Raw genomic sequence first — 17,573 nt, forward strand, 5'->3', positions numbered from 1 at the left:
GTTAAGAGCATTGACTGCTCTTTCAGAGGTCCTGAGTTCAGGACCCAGTTCAATTCCCAGCAACCACATGGTGGCTCACGACCATCTGTAATGGAATCTGATTCCCTCTTCTAGTGTGTGTGAAAAGAGCATTCATATACATAAAATAAATAAATCTTAAAAAATATATCAATATGCACAGTCTTACCTTTAAGTGTATTTTATATATAAGCTTATATTTATTCAATGAAATAGGCTGTTCCATAAAAGTAGGAAGCAAATTGAGTGTGAAGGAGAGCCTCTTTCTCAGTCAGGGATGGTAAGGAATATGAACTGCCGTCATGGTAAGAGCTGGTAAGGGGTTGGACTGCAGTTCATCAACAATGAATGAGATGTCACTGGGCATTAAACTGAGAGCAGACTGTGTCATCAAGGTGGCACAGAGACTGAAATGCTCGAAGAAGAAGGTGGCAGGCCACTGTTGACAGGCGTGGGTCTCAGTCTCACTGAGCCTCCCTTCAATCTATGACTTCAAAGGAAAAGCTATTTTAAAAATTTCCTTTTGGTAGTGCTGGGAACCAAACCTAGGGTTTTCTGGGTAAACACTCTCTCAATTATGTTATCCCCCAGCCTAAATTTAAAGATGGCAACAGCTGGGTTTGAACCCAATTTCTAGGCTCTTCTGGAGTAGGCACCTGTCCCTGCCCTCTATCTCCTTGTGGGCTTTATTTTCATTACCCTGATGAGCAATGATGCTCAGCAGTCATACATGTCAAGCATGCACTCTACTGCTGAGCCTACGATGTTCTGTTTTTTAAACTTTTGACTTAGGAAAACTTCCTCTATTCTGAACATACCCCATATATCTTAGTTCCTGGTCTATTGCTGTAAAGGGACACCACAAGCCAGGCAGCTCATAGAAGAAAGCACTTAATTGGGGGCTTTCTTACAGTTTCAGAAGGTTAGTCCATGATCATGGCTGGGTGAAGAGTGGCAGGCAGGCATGCTGCTGGAGCAGTAAGCTGAGAGCTTACATCCTAATTCCCAGGCAGAGAGGGGGCAGAGTATATGAAAAGGCCTGGGCTGGGCTTGTGAAACCTCAAAGTCCACCTCCAGTGAGACACCTCCTCCAACAAAACTATACTTCCTAATCCTTTCTACATAGTTTACCAACCAGGACCAGACGTTCAATGTATGAGCCTTTGGAGGCCATTCTCATTCAAACCACCACATTCAGACATACACACAAATAAGTAAATGGAAAGGCACACAGAAAGTTGCTTTGCATACACAGCTCTCTCTGCTTTCTGACTACGGATGCAAAGTGATGTGCTGCCTTGAACTGCCATCATTCTTTCCCTGACAAGATGGACTGAACCCTGAAACTGTGAGCCAAAACAAACCCTTCCTTCCGTACTCTGCTTTCCTTAACTATTTTGTTGCAGCAACAAGACAAGTAACTAATACCCATTGTCAAAGTAATACTATTTTGTAGCGGGCTGCTACTTAGCTGTTCTGTGTACTGACAGTAAGTCACTTTTCCCATGGTCTGACAGTGTTTACTAAAACCTTTAAAATTCCAGTAAGGATAAGGACCAAGTGCTCCCAAAGACACATTCCTCCCTAGGTCTGATGTGCTCCTGTCCTGTGTGAAGCACTTCTTAAATTCAGAACTTTATAAAGCAGGAGCTAGAGAAGGGATTTTGGAGAGTGTTGCTGCCTGTAAGCTATCAAATATTCCATCAGTGACCTCTAATTAATCTATTTACTTATCAAGCTGGACTCGTACCTGTTATTCTTTGGTACACTGGCATTGTCCAATATGTAGGTAGGCAGCTCTTTTACGCCTTTCCAGAAAATTTACACAGTTATTCACTCTAATGAAGTATTACCTATCTCAGGTATGCTATCCTGGTCCAATATTCAAAATTAATTAATGAGGAACTGGAGGGATGGCTCAGTGGTTAAGAGCACTGGCTGCTCTTTCAGAACACCTAGGTTTGACTCCCAGAACCAACATGGTGGCTCACAACTGTCTACAAATCCAGTTCCAGGGATCCAGTGTCCTCTTCTGGCTTGTGGGAGTACCAGGCACACATGTGGTAAACAGATATACATACATGCAAAACATTCACACTCAAAATAAAATAGTAAAACCCAAAGCAAAATCAATGTAAGCGATAAAAAAATCACATAATCAAATTAATAGATATAAGAAAAAAGATCTGACAAAATCCTGTACTGATTCATAATAGAACATCTTGGCAGAGTGGGAATAGAAGGAAATTCTTTTTTTGTTTTGTTTTGTTTTGTTTTACTTTATTTTATGTGTATTGGTGTTTTGCTTTTATGTATGTCTGTGTGAGGTGTCAGATTCCCTGGAACCAGAGTTGTAGACAGTTGTGAGCTGCCATCTGGGTACTGGGATAGAACCTGGGTCTTCTGGAAGAGCAGCCGGTGCTCTTAACCATTGAGCATCTCTCCAGCCTGAAGGAAATCTTTTCATCGTGGGTTTTAAAACTAAATCAACAACAAAAACCCCAGTTAGCATTACACTTAATGGTGAGAAATCTGAAGAGCAATTGAAGAACAACTGAAGAACAATTTTCCACATTGTGCTAAAAGACTTAGATGATGCAATAAGACAAAAAGGAGACAAAGTGGTGCAAAATAAAGTCATGTATTAAAACCCAGAGTAAAGGCCAAAACAATGCATTAGCAGATTAAATTCTTGTTTTATTTCTAAAATCAAAGTGAGAGCTAATATTTGGTTTAGTTTCCATCTCCTCAGCCCCATGCAGAACTATCTCAGCTGCTAAACAGCTCCTCATACTGGTAAGAGGAGTTTAAACTGGCAGGATAATTTGAGAAAGTGTTGTTTACCTGATTGGAGCTGTTCAAGTTTATCTTTCTTATGTGCTGTCAGGTCTCCTATGAAGCAGATACCACCCTTAGCTAGCAAAGCACTACCAGCTTGAACGCTTACTGCTCCAGTTCCATATTTATTTCCGGACACAGTTGGAAAAACTTCAGTCAAGACAGGATGATGTATACCGCGTGAGACAAGATTCATGCTAAAATTCAAGAGCCTAGGGAAAAATAAATTACTCATTGGTGATATTTAATCATTGATTTCAGAGGTCATTACATGTTAACAACATATTTAAATTTAATTTGGTCTAATGTTTATCGAGCACTACATATATGAAAACTTGTATTTTATTTGGACAACTTACAGTGTAGAGAGACTTAGAGAAATAATTTATACTAGGATAATTCTAAAATAATTTATTGAGACTACCCAGAGGAGACTATTATTTTCTTTTACAAAGGAATCAGAGAAAGCTATAGAAGGCAGCAACATTTCAACTGGATCTTTGTCTTTTTTCTTTGTTTGAGATAGGGTTTCTCTGTGTAGCTCTGGCTGTTCTGGAACTAGCTCGGTATAGCAGGCTTGCCTCAAACTCACAGAGATCAGCCTGCCTCTGCCTCCTGAGTGCTGGAATCAAAGGTGTGCGCCATCACTACCCCGTGGATCATTGTTTTGTTTTTTTTTTATAGATTACTTATTTTTTTTTATATATTCCAAGTTTGTTCATTAGGTTTGTCAATGCCCTATCTTTACTTTTTTTTTGCTGTTTCTGTATCATAACTCTTTTTTTTTTTTTTAAATATTATTGTTAACTGCCTCAACGTCTTTAATTCAAATTATGAGAAAGGACCATTACCTTAGTTTAGTGTTAGGGTAAATTGGAGCTATCCTCCAAGCATTCATGTGTTGGGGGTTGGTTAGACTATTGGCTTGGGCAAAGTGCGTGGACCCTGGTGGTTCCAACCTGATCAATGGAAGGAACCACACATGATGGCAGATTTAGGAGGTAGGGCCTCTTAAGTAAGTCGGTCACTATGGGCATTCCCTGATCAATTAGACTGTCTCCTCCACCCCTCCCTGTTTCTATCTACCAAAGTTGTTTTTCTCTGTCATCATGTTCTGCCTCATGTAAGCGATAGACAAACTGTGAGCCAAAGTGAATCTTTTGTCCTTTGAATTGTTTCTCTTATATGCTTACCACAGCATAGAAACGTCTGCCTAATGTGGCTGTCTTTCAAATCCTTACCACAGAAATTTTAGCTTTCTGAACATCTATGATGACCAGATATAGACATGGGATGTAAAAAGATCTAGGTAGGTCCCTTAGATTGTAGCTAGACAAGTGCCAGAAAATGTGTTCAGTGTATGCATCATCAAGCGGAGTAAACACTACTCTGGGGTTATGTAACACAGAGGACACATCAGAAGGAATGTTTCCAGCCTGAAATGAGCAGTGGTTCCAGCTGTGGGCCATATGAAAATCACGTAGAGAGTTTGTTTTGTTTTAAAACAAATTCTAATGCCCATCTCTCTCTTCAGCTACTTAAAACAGGGTTTTTGGAGGTAGTATATAACTTTTTGAAAATAACTAATTTTTTGAACTATGTAGCCTTGCATGGTTTCAAGACTGGATAATCAGGACTGTGTACCAATGGCCTAATTATAGACAAAACCAAACCAAAGCACAACAAAAAACAACAAACCCCTTACAACAGGAAATAAAGTTTGAATAGATTCATGCTGTGGTTTAATTTTAAACTTGGTACTAGAATCATTAAATGAGGAAAGAGAGTCATAACAGACGATGTGGAAACTACACTGGAAAAAGATCAACTTTCACCATACGACAACACATGCAAAATTCTAACTGAAGGCAGGCTGGACAGCTCACTGGATTAGGACACTTGCCAGGCAACTTGAGTTCCATCCCTGGAACACATGCAAAGGTGCAAAGAGACAATCAACACACAAAGTTGCTCTCTGACCCCCACATGCACTCTGTCCCCACAATAGGAACACACAGGGAAAATGTTACATTGAACACAGAGAAAAGACCCAACAAAACGCCAAAACATTGTACTTCTAGAAAGACACAAAGAATTGTCATGACTTTCAGGTAGGCAAAAAATTTTTAACTGGAACCCAGAAAACATGAAACATAAGAGAAAAACAAATTGGAAGTTGAAATTCTCAAAATGAAGTATCTGTCCATCACAGACACATTTCAGGAAACTCATAAAAAAACGTTCAGATTAGAAATCTCACAGTATGCTCATGACAAAAATACATCTAAACAACTTACCTAAAAAGTGAGAAAAATGTGAACACTTAAGATATACAAGCAGAAACTACACCTGTGAAAACCACTTGTGTCAGCAGAAATTAGAGAATGCAAGTAGGAATCCTGAGGGATCCTTTCACTTTTACTGCAAGAGCTCATATAAAAAATGAGCGGGTGGTGGTAGCACATATTTTTACTTATAGCACTTGAGAGGCAGAGGCAGGCAGATCTCTGGGTTCACTATGTAGACCAGTCTGTAGCTGGTCTACATAGTGAGTTTCAGCCATGGCTGGACAGCCAAGGCTACACAGAGAAACCCTGTTTCAAAAAACCAAACCAAAACAACAACAAAAAGATTGACAGCACCAATGTTGTTAAAGGCAGAGACGAATAGAATCCTTACATTGTTGGCAGGAATGTAAAATGGCCTAACCACTTTTGAAAACTATTCGATAGTTTGTTATAGAATTAAATGTGCATCTACTTTTATGCCCTAGGAATGATCCTTGAGGTCTTTATCCAGTAAAATGAAACATTCCACTAAAGTTATACAAGCATGGTCACAGCAGGGCTGTGCTGCACCTACGCCAGTGTTGCCATAGTAGCATAAGCTACAGGGAGGGGGATACCCTTTCTCCGGAAATTCGCCCCCTGGAAGGTCCCTGGCAGACTCATCCCACTTGGAAAAGAGACGCGTTCTGAGATTTCTACGCTTTTTCAGTTGTGGCTCTGGGGCTGGAATAATGAATTCTTTGATCTTTCTCTGTGACTCCTGAAACAGCACAACTAATTTTATAAAGAAAATTTTTATTAGTAGATTGTTAAAGGCTTTAATAAAAATAATATGTAAAAGGAATAAGTTTAAGAAAAGTAATGAATTAGATTTAGTATCAGAAGACATTATAAGAACAGAGAAAGAAATAATGGGCTCCTTCTTAAGAAAAAATAACAGGAGAAGTACAGCTGGCACGAGTTTACCCCTCCCTTCAGCATCTTGTTTCTAGGGAAGATCATAAATCTTTAGCAGGACATAATGGAGGATGGTGTTGACAAAGGTGTGTTTAGACTTTGGCAGGTATTGACTTGGCTCGGAGGACTATTACAGCTCCTGACTTTCCTCTTCACTAGTCAGTGATAATGAAACCATAGTTTGAGGTTTTTGTTTCTTGTTTGCGTTGATCAGAAAGTTTCTAGGCAAAGATTTCTTGTGGGCACTGCCCTATGTTAAAACATAAGCATGCCAATTTTAAGGTGCTTCCTTGTGAGATCACTATAAAAATACTAGCTTGACTTCAGTAAAGTTGCAGCAGAGTCAAAACCATCAAGGTGTCTCTGTCTGTCAATTCTTCGTCAAAACCGTGTCTTCCTGTCCAAAGCCTTGTTCTCCCGCGGACGACGGGAGCCTGACTGGGCCAGTCCGTGGCAGGGCTGGGCATGTAGCTACATGGTGGAGGGTTTGTCTAGTACATACCAACTCTTGGCATTGATCTCTAACACCAAAAGATTAAAATAGTCAGAACAGTATTTATAATAGTAAAATCATGCAAAACCCAGATATTCCTCATTGGGAGAAGAATAGAACATTGTGGCATTCTCATATCAAAGGACACTACTCAGCAATAAAAACAACAAACTACTGATTTCTACAAGTGAATCAATCTTAAAAACACACTGAGCCAGACAGACTATACTCAGAAGAGGACAGTTGTTACTATGAAGTTCAAGAACAGAAAATTAACCGGGCGGTGGTGAGCAGAAGAGGCAGAGGCAGGAGAATCTCTGAGTTCAAGGCCAGCCTGGCCTACAAAGTGAGAGTTCCAGGGTTATACAGAGAACCCTTTCTCAGGTGGTGAGGGGATGGGAATGACAGGAAACAAAGTTACCTTATGGCGATAAGAAATGGAAGAAGGACTGAGGTAAGATTTCAGGGTGATAAAGTATTGCTTTATTATGGGTCTATAAGAGTGTATATATGTGTGCTGGGTAGTTGTCACCTTGACACAAACAATTGCCACCTGGGAAAAGGGAGCCTCAGCTGAGGAACTGCCTCCATCAGATTGGTCTGTGGGCATGTCTGACAGACATTCTCTTGATTAATGACTGATGTGGAAGGGCCCAGCCACTGTGTCCGTGTGGGCAGGTGGTCCTGGGTTGTGTAAGGAAGGTAGTTGAGTAAGCCACAGAGAACCAGTCAGTGATCAGTGGCCTTTTTTGGTTCTGCTGTCAGTGCCTGTGTATAGGTTCCTGCCCTGACTACCCTCCATGTTGGACTGTAACATGTAAGCTGAAATAAACCCTTTCCTCCCACAAGGTGCTTTTGGGTCATGGTGCTAATCACAGCAATGTAAAAAAAAAAAAAAATCAGTGAAACTCATTTTTTTGTTGTTTTTAAATAATAATGATAATTGGGGCTGGAGAGATGGCCCAGGTGTTAAGAGCACTGGCTACTCTTCCAGAGGTCCTGAGTTCAATTCCCAGCAACCACATGGTGGCTCACAACCATCCATAGTGAGATCTGGTGCCCTCTTCTGGCCTGCAAGCAGAACACTTTATACAAAACAAATAAATCTTAAAAAATAATTGGTGCAATCTATTGCACTTAATACCATATTGATATTGCCAATGATGACTTAATTTTAACCAAACATTTTCTAGTAAATAAGTTAAGCCAATTTGAATTAAAAATATTTAATTCTAGAAGTCTATTTTTGCTTCAAAACTGCACACTGGCTATACAAAGCTTATTCTTTATTTTTTTTTATGATTTATTTGTCTATTATATATATGTGCTCTATCTGCATATACACCTGCATGCCAGAAGAGGGCATCAGATCCCAGTATAAATGGTTGTGAGCTATAATGTAATTTCTGGTAATTGAACTCAGGACCTCTGGAAGAGCAGACAGTGTTCTTAACTGCTGAGCCATCTCTCCAGCCCCAAGTAGCTTATTCTTAGCTTCATGACCCCTTCAGTAACCTCCTTTTAAAGGAACTTACTAAGAAGTAAGCACTTATCCCAGATCAGTTTACTTACCCCCAAAGTAAACTGGAGTGAATTTCTCAGCTATTCATATATAGGGAATGTGTGTCACTGAATGGAATCTGTAAGAATAGTAAGAAAATGGCCACTGAACCCTACATGGATGGCTATTTGAAAATAAAAGGATAAAAGCAGGATGCCGAGTTAGAGTGTGGGACAAGGAAGCCTGTGGAGGATGCCTTTCTAAAGGTCTGGCTAGAGAAATGGGTCTAATTTTGAAGTTAGATTTTTTTAAATATCAAAAGCAAATATTTCAGTTCTACATGCATGTCTTAAAAGTTTTGAACTTTGTGGAGTTTGGTGGCACATGCCTGTAATCCCAGGACTCAGAGAAGCAGAAGCAAGTGGATCTCTGTGAGTTCAAGGCCAGCCTGGTCTGCAAACTAAGTACAGGACAGCCAAGGCTACACAGAGAAACCCTGTCTCAAAAAACTAAAAGAAAAAAAGTTTCAAATTTTAACCTGGACAGCGGTGGCACATTCCTTTGATCAAGAGGCAGAGGCAGGGGGATCTCTGAATTTAAGGCCAGCCTGATCTACAGAGTAAGTTCCAGGAAAGCCAGGGCTACACAGTGAGAACGTGTAAAAAAGTTCTGAACTAGTAAATTGTTGTGGCCCACGCCTTTAATCCCAGCACTAGGGAGGCAAAGGCCAGCCTAGTCTACAAAGCAAGTTCCAGGACAGTCAAGGCTACACAGAGAAAGCCTGTCTTGAAAAACAACAACAACAAAAGTTTTGAACTTTATTAATAACAATGTATTTAAACACATTGGTACTTAGATGAGTTCTAAATAATCATCCTATAGTAATATCAGGAAGAAGAACACATACAAATTTGTGAGCAATATATAATTTGAAAACTTCATGGCATGCATCTTACCTGTCTACAAGCAGAGTGTCACTGGTTATAATTAAAATATCCAAGCAGTCTTCTGGTTTCCTACTGCAGTCTCTTGTCTGTACTAGGCTCATCAGCAAACACAGTTTGAGCAGATTGTAAGTCCCAGGAGGAACAATCTGTGATGCAAAGATGTTGGCAAGTATTGCTGTGAATTTCCAGTTTGAGCTGGAAGTCAGGGAGTGGAGACACCTGAAGTTGTCACTGATTCCTGAAGGAACTGAAAGAAAAATAAAAAGGAGGTATTTGATTCCACTTGTCCAAAATAATATAAAAATATAATCCTTTTAATGTGCCATGCTCAAATTTTATGAAATTATGTTTGGTGGTCATGCTCATCTCTCATTTCTTTCTTTCTTCCTTTCTTTTTTAAAAGACTGATTATCCATAGTGTTCTACCTGCATGTATGCATGCACGCCAGAAGAGGCACCAGATCTCATTATAGGTGACAGTGAACCACCATGTGGGTGCTGGGAATTGAATTCAGGTCCTCTAGAAGAGCAGTCAGTGCTCTTAACAGCTGAGCCATCTCTCCAGCCCTCATCTATCATTTCTTATCTTTGTCACCACAAGCACCCATGTGAGTTGGTTGTTAACCGAATGACAAATCACAGAATCATTTGTTCTCCTTTGAGGTCTGTGTGAGGCAAAAGGGATGAGGCTTCTTTACTGCTGTATTTGTTCCTGTCAGGAAGCACCTGAAGATTTGTTTTCTCCTACTTTGAAAGCACCAGACTATGCTACACTGTACCATTCTAAATCTTCTCCACTGGACTCTACCAGCTCCTGGTGAATGATAGAGGGCTGCATGGTAGCCCTGCTCTCTTCTCGGCTGCGCTCACAGCACAGGCCTCCAGGAAGGCCTTAGTCTAACGCTTGAATCCTACAGTTCAATGGAAGAAAGCACATTCCACCTACATATCAGTTATGTTCGCTTACAAGCCAGTAAGTGGTGAAGCTCTTCACAGTTCATGAAAATGCTCATCAAACTTGGTTTATATTGCTTTTGCTTTCGTCAACAGTTTCCTTCTTTTAAGAATTCTCTCCAAGATAAGCTGAAGTATCTAGAATTCACTTGCATTTAAATTCAAGTTGTACTGTGCAGTGGTGGAGGACACTTTTACTCCCAGCACTCAGGAGGCAGAGGCAGGCTGATCTTTATGAGTTCAAGGCTAACCTGGTCAACAGGGCAAGTTCCAGGACAGCTAGGGATACCCGGAGAAACCCTATGTTGAAAAAAAAAAAAAAAAGTAAATTCAAGTTGGGCTTCTATCAATGTAGATTCTAAACTTCCCACTATTCTAGCCAGCCTTTGCTATTTCGATCTCAAAGCAAGTGAAAACAGCAGGGCTGCTCTCTATTTTCTAGTTACAGAATGCTAAATTATGCTGGAGCTGTCCAGAGATGCTGTTGGTGAGGAAGGTGGTGTTTTAGTCCCCTTGCCCTTTTCTACTCTCTATTCAGGACCCATGAAGGCAAAGGTACTGCTTACCGATCTCTTCTTCCTCGGGCCACAGCAGTTACTAGGAACTTCCTTAGTGAGAAAACATTACTTAACTCTTGGTACCCTGAAAGATGTTCTGCTTCTTATTATGTCATCAGCTGACCTTCGGCCTCTGCCACCACGCCATAGGCTTGCCAAGTGTTCACCACCATGCTAAGAAAACTATCAGTTTTCTCATTGGTAACTTTTAAAAAGTCAAGGTAAGATTTAGTTCAAGAAAGAGGTCCTCAATTCCATTAAGACTGTAACTACCTTGTTTTTTTCCTTAATAACACAACAGTGGGGACTGTTTCATTGGCTGCTTTTGTGATTTCCATTTGGAGGTAGAGCCTTGCAATGATAACCCCGGCTGATCCCCACTCATTTCATAGCTCAGGCTGGCCTCAAGCTGAGCTCCTCCTGCCTCAGCCTCCCAAGTGCTGGGATTCCTCCTATGCACCTGGACTGGTGGCCATCTGACTGACAGCCTACCATGAGAAAAGAATAGACAGCCTGATGTTCTGTTTTCCTGTTTCTACTGCTGAGAAGAGGGCCTAGCAGAAAGGTAAGCAACACTGTTTGCTGGACAGATGGACTCAAATATGTTAAACCGTAATCTTCCTTACCTTTTGCTGTGTAAGGAGTGATGCTATTTGCTTCTACACAGAGAGCAGTTTGTGATGTTTTGACACAGACGGGAATTCCAATAATTTTATATTCATTTCCTATTTTCATTTTATTCACTAGCTCATCTATGGTTATCAAACACAAAAGAAAACAGCATTCACTAAATGAAAACTGCGAATCATTGAAAGGTTCAAGGATCTGAACCAGTGCCAATTCAGGAGTCAAGTTAGTAGTGAACTATTTATGTTTGTTTGATATAGTACCCACATGCGGTACCCGCAACAATGGAAACCAAGGCCTTGTTGTTGTTGATACATGTTGATATTTATGGGCAATGTGAATTCGCTTCAAGAGGCATGTGAAATAGCAATTAGGATAATTAAATATTCACCTATAATGCGGTCAAGAAGGAAAACGCCATCTTACATAAGATAAAACAATTAAGTGCTAATGAATGTTAATAAACATTAGCATGTAACATTATTTATTTAGAAATTAAGTTATTTGAAAAGATACCACTCACTTTCTACAGCATTTCTGAGGTCTTGTCTGTGTGCTCTTGCATACCAGAAGTGTAGATGGCCTCACCTGTACCTCATTCGTGAGAAAACGAGAGAGCCAGCAATCTGTGCAGAGCCAAGTCGCTAGCAAGTGGCAGAGCCAAATGCACAGCTAGTCCAGTCCTCAACCCACCCTTTTATACTAGGCCATGCTCTTCTCACACACGCAGGCTGGGCAAAGCTTTTAAATTCCATCACGTGTGTGTATGTCCTATGTATGTGTGGGTGTGCATGTGCCATGGTGCATGTTGGAGGTCAGAGAGCAACTTCCAGGAATCAGTTCTCTTCTTTTACCATGGGGTTACAGTGATCACCTCAGGCTGTCCGGCTGGGCAGCAAGCACTTTTCCCTGACAAGCCATCTTACCAGCCCTCCAGGCTTATTTTTGAAGTGCAATTAAGGACTTAGAAAGATGATTCAGTCAGCAAAGCGCCTGCCATGCTTTTTCTGAGTTCTGCCTAGTTTCCTAGTGCCCACATAAAAAGCTGGGCATGGCAGGTTATACCCGAAACCTCAGTGCTAAGTGGGAAAGGAGGAGGACAGGCAATCTCTGGAGCTCATGGGCTAAGAGACCTCCGTAAGATGCCCAGTATTGACTTCTGTGCATGCCCTCAGGAACAAATGACTATACTAAACACACACACTCTCTCTCCCTCTCGCTTACCTCTTCTCTTTCCTCTCCTCTCTCATCTGAACACAAGCACTGAAAGTCTCAAGACAACCAAACAACAATGAAAAAACACAATTAAAGGATGTAGAATTACAGCAATCATCTCTCCAAATGAATACTTTCAATTTCTCAAATTTTAGCACACAGAAAAAGGAAAAGCTCCATTGTCACAATTCTAGCTCCTTTCCTGGTGCTGTGAGCAATGTCCTCCTTGTGGCTGACACCTGCCTCCTCGTACTTACCCATCAGTTATCAACACAGAGTCATGACCGTCATTCTCAAAGTTAGCAAATATTTACTAATGTAGCAACATCCATAACTCTTTTCTTTCATCATATAGTATGTATATATGGGGGGCAGCATTTATCTGCACTCGTGCACATAGTAGCCAGTGATGTAGCCCAAGAGGAAGATGATCTAGAAGAGGCCACTCCAACCAGCATCCCCAGCTTGCTGGAGCACAGCTTCCAGGAGATCCTCCTCTGTGCTGGACATGGCAGTCATGCTGACTTCCTCCCAGCTGCTGCAATGCACACCTCTCTCCTGGGACTGCATGCTGTAGGCAAAGGCAAGTGGTGGTGGGGCTTGAAGTCTCCAGTGCTCGGGAAGGCTGTCAGGGTCTGGCTAGCGGATCCCACCTTCCCCTGGCAGGACAAACCAGGATGTGAGGTGGGGTTGGTGCCTTGAGTCTAGCCCTTCTCGCTCTGGAATTCTCTGGCCAGGGAAGCTCTGGCCCTGGAGGACATCGAAGTGGTGGGGTGTACCGCCAGGCCCACCTCCCGAGCTGCGTGGGAAGCTGCAGTCTCTGCCGAGTGTCTCACCTGTGCCTAATTTTTTCTTTTGAGATGGGGTCTCACTGGTCTTGACTTAAAGTGCCTCTGAGTGCTGGGATTGAGCATGCACTGCTGCACCCAGCTCTGTTAACTAATGTTAACACCACACACACACACACACACACACACACACAGAGAATAATGTGACATCAATTGGCCATGACCCTTGGACTTGACAATTCTAGGTAAAGGTGACTGTCCATTCTTAAGCTGTCAATATACTTAACAAAATGTGAGCACAAACAAGGTGGTTGCATATTTTATAGCAACTTGTTTTGAATTCAAACAGAACTTTACCTACCTCTTAGAAAAACACTGAGTGATTGAAACCTAAATGGCTGGCTTTTAGAATCTCCTTGAAAAGCATGAAGCACTTTTGTGGTAATTATTTCAACTATCTGTTTATCTTAAGGTAAAGGACAAAAAGAAAATTGTTAATAGAATACATATTCAGTTTAAGTTTCCTATTAACACAAGACACTATTTGAAAATTAACACAAAATGTAAGTGTATTTTTTTTTTTACCACCAAGTACTCTAAATTTTCTGTCTTCTTGAAGTGGAGATGAACACAGATTGCACAAAAAGTCATTTCTTACTGTTGCAGATTCAGTAGCACCAGGTACATGGACTCTTATATACTGAAATCCTGAAAGAAAACACTGGTGAGCTCAGAGGCTCTCAGTTTTGTCTATTTCTATCATTTAATATTATTAGTGTGAATTTCTTTTTTTCCTTCCTTCCTTGGGACAAGGTGTCACTATGTAGCGCAGGCTAGCCTTGAACCCTCCATCCTCTGCTTTAGCCTCCCAAATGCTAGCAACATGTTTTTTTGTTTTTTTTTTTTTTCTCCAGGCACTGTACTAGGGCACTAGTAAATGGACACTTAAATACACAATTTCTCTGTGTGGTATCATTTGCAGAGAGCTCAGGGAGGAGAGAGGAAGCATCTGACTCTGCTTGCCTTGGTGATGAAGGGAAAAGAAGTCTCACAGAAGGGCTGGCTGGTTACATCTTCAGCAGAGGGAGTTGAGTGAGCAAACAGTTCTCATTTGTTATTCCAGAACTATATAAGCATTTATTAAACTGTGGAGTGTGGGGAAGACTGTTTCAGGTTATACACAATAAACCATAATGTCTCCATTTATCACACTTTGGTTAGCCACCAATTGTGAATGTGGCCTGGAATGGAACGGCTTGACTTTTCATTTCTCGTTGGACACTGACCTTTTGAAAAAGGGCATGCTTCATCTGAACAGAGGAATCTTGCACCTTGCGTGTACTTGGTTACGGTTGTCATTGCGATCACAATTCCTTGCATCATGTAAAACCTCTGAGATGTATAATTAAGTGGAAACTCACAAATATCAAGATTATAACTTGGCAGGGGAGGCAAGTGTGTTAACTTCAGTATAATATTGATCTGATAAGAACAAAAAAGGATATTAATAAAACTTGTAACCCAATTGAACTTGCCTTATTAAGTAGTAAAAATATTATATAATTTGTTATTGTTGCTGTGAACCAAATATTAAGCCAGAGAGAAAGATAAAATATAAATACAAATCCTATAACATTTTAATTAAGATTATCACAATGAACTCATTGTTTTTCCTTAAAAATATACATTCTCTGGATATATATATACACACACATACACACACACACACACACACACACACACACACACACACACACAATGAGAACCCAATAGCATTGGACACTTTTGTGCCCAAATCGTGATTTCAAAATATTAATTCTCACTAAAAGGGATCAGAGCTCTTCAGAGGGAAATTAATAATTCCAAGTCTGTATAAGAAAATATAGGAGATGGCATTAGGGCATCTTCTTTAAATTACTTTAAAATCATATGCACACACAGACACACATGCACGCATGTGAAGGTCAGAAGACAAAAAGTGATGATCAGTTCTCTCCTTCTACCATGTGGATACTAGGGATCAAATTCAGGTAGCCAGGCTTGGAGGCAAGTGCTTTTACCTGCAGACATAGTAAGGAGTTAATGAAATCCTCTTGTTGAAAATGAGAACAGAAATATTGGTCATCATTACAGGTTGCTACTAGTTTTCACTGCTCTTCAAAACATTTAAAAGGAAAACAATTAAATATTGGAGACTTGGATAGCTCCATTGATAAGGTTCCTGAGCCTTAATCTGAGAGTCCAGAGTTCAATTCCCTGGAAGTTTAAGAGTGGCTCAGGCTGTGGCTCAGAATTCAAACAAAAGAGAGCATTGAGAAAAATAAAATGGGGCTGGACAGATGGCTCAGCTGTTAAAGGCTAGGCTGACAACCATAAATATAAGAAAAATAAAATGAAAAAATAACCAAATATTTATCTTGCCTTTTCCAGATAAATAAATAAATGATAAATAATAACTTATTTTTAGTTTCTTTTTTTCAGTGTTAGAGATTAAAATCAGAGCCTTGCTTATTCTGGGTAAATGCTCTCCTATATCCCAGGCCAGACAATTTCTTATAGAATAATCTCAGATAATAAATTCAGAAAGAAGCCGGTAGGTGGTGGCGCAAGCCTTTAATCCCAGCACTTGGGAGCAGAGGCAGTTGGATCTCTGTGAGCAAGATCCAGGGCAGCCAGGGCTACACAGAGAAACTCTGTCTCAAAAAAGCAATCAATTAATCAGTCAATCAATCAATCAGACAGGGTGGCAAAATTAGAAAAATAAAAAATTACAACTGCTAATGAAACGGTAGCTCCCAGTATTCTAAAACCATCAGGTGAAAGTCGATAAGAAACTGTATAATGCAGAAACCAGAAAGAACATCTGAACAACTGATGAACTTTGACAGCTATAAAAACGGCATCTATTATATCCTTATGATATGTATATATAACATATAATACTATAAGTGTGTTGTTAAAATAAGCTGAATCTAGACCTTAACATATGTGGTACTGCAAGAAAGAGATTAGATAGCTCCAGATGCATAATATTTTACAGGACAATTAACCAGTTTTTTTCTTAAGTCAATGGTATAAAAAAGGAAGGAGTCCAGGTAGCATTAGACTGAAGACTCAGTAGGTTCTTGAATCTACTGCAATGTGCAATGTGTGACCCTTGAACCTTGATGCTGGCTGAAGATAACCTTAAACCACTAATCTTCCTATTTCCACCTCCTAAATGATGGGATTATAGGGCATGCACTCCCTCATCCAGGCCTTGGTACTGGCTCAAAAAAATTTTTTTAACCTCTTGAGATAAAATTGGAAAAATTAAAATATGGATTAGATATTAGATGATATCAAGAAAATATCACTGATGATGACACTGTGACTACATAAGAAAAACACAACAGTTTTTAAAAGTTGATCCAAACATCTGGGTTTTGCTTTAAAGTATTCCAGATAAATATAGCTGGTGCATATATAGTATATCAACCAAGTTTAAATGACGGACATATGGAGGTCCATTTTATTAATACCTTTACTTTTGGATATTTTTAAAATGGTTATTATAAAAATGTTTATTCTTAAAAGTGATATTAGAAGGTAAAAATGAACCATATTAAGGTATTTGTGGTTAATGTACTGAATGTCAACTTGCATTCAGGAGCACCAGAGATTAGTGGAGGACACGGGTAAACAAGTTGTTAGGGGTGTTTCCAGAAATGACTGCCCATGGAGGCAGACCTGGGACACTTACAGCACTGGAGCCTATCCTTCCTCCTTCAAATTGCTTCTGTCAGATAAACTTGACACAACTTTTAAGACAAGATCGACTACCTAACCTGAGTTCCATCCCCTGAACCCACACGGTGGAAGGAGAGAAGCTGGAGGCCTCTCATTGTCCTCTGACCTGCAGACCTTGGCGGAATAAGCATGAGCACCCCTCAAATAAAAGTGATACATAAATGTAAAAATACAGAAAAAAATCTGACAGAGCTTTATAAGATGTACTCTACTCTTTAAATTATTAATGTATTAATTACTCTAAAAAAAACAGTAATTTGTAAGTTATTTTGAAAATTTGTTCCTGAGTTTTAAAGACTAGAGGTTAATTAAAACTTACTTGAGTTTCAGTCTGCAACTGTCCAATTAATGAGAGAGTCTTAACAGCGACAAAGCAGACCTGTAATTTCAAACAAGCAAACAAGTTACCAAAATTTCCATGCGACGCAGACACTTTAACTTACTGATTGAAAAACTTACTGATTGAAAAACTTGAGCAGCTTTTAAGGGATGGTGTAAAACGTGATTTCCAAGTTCAGCATCTAATTCGACAACATCACAGGGATTTATTAAAATATTGAACCGATAGACAGCGTAACTTTGTTTTGAATCTGTGAAGATA

At 40.0% G+C, this 17,573-nt stretch overlaps 1 protein-coding gene across 1 annotated transcript in view; it reads right to left on the bottom strand.

Annotated features, from left to right (window-relative positions):
• Mcmdc2 (minichromosome maintenance domain containing 2) overlaps window positions 1-17,573 on the bottom strand; it is a 34,472-nt gene that overhangs the window by 14,344 nt on the left and 2,555 nt on the right. Inside the window, exons 5-12 of the mRNA XM_055603169.1 lie at window positions 17,432-17,562; window positions 17,292-17,351; window positions 14,470-14,665; window positions 13,769-13,891; window positions 13,545-13,649; window positions 11,180-11,305; window positions 9,052-9,289; window positions 2,863-3,068 (exon numbers count right to left, since the gene is read on the bottom strand). Of these exons, the coding sequence (XP_055459144.1) occupies window positions 2,863-3,068; window positions 9,052-9,289; window positions 11,180-11,305; window positions 13,545-13,649; window positions 13,769-13,891; window positions 14,470-14,665; window positions 17,292-17,351; window positions 17,432-17,562 (1,185 nt within the window). The remainder of the gene's footprint in view (window positions 1-2,862; window positions 3,069-9,051; window positions 9,290-11,179; window positions 11,306-13,544; window positions 13,650-13,768; window positions 13,892-14,469; window positions 14,666-17,291; window positions 17,352-17,431; window positions 17,563-17,573) is intronic.

Source organism: Psammomys obesus, unplaced genomic scaffold, assembly GCF_907164565.1.
Source record: "Psammomys obesus unplaced genomic scaffold, mPsaObe1.curated_primary_1811, whole genome shotgun sequence".
Lineage (NCBI taxonomy): Eukaryota > Metazoa > Chordata > Mammalia > Rodentia > Muridae > Psammomys > Psammomys obesus.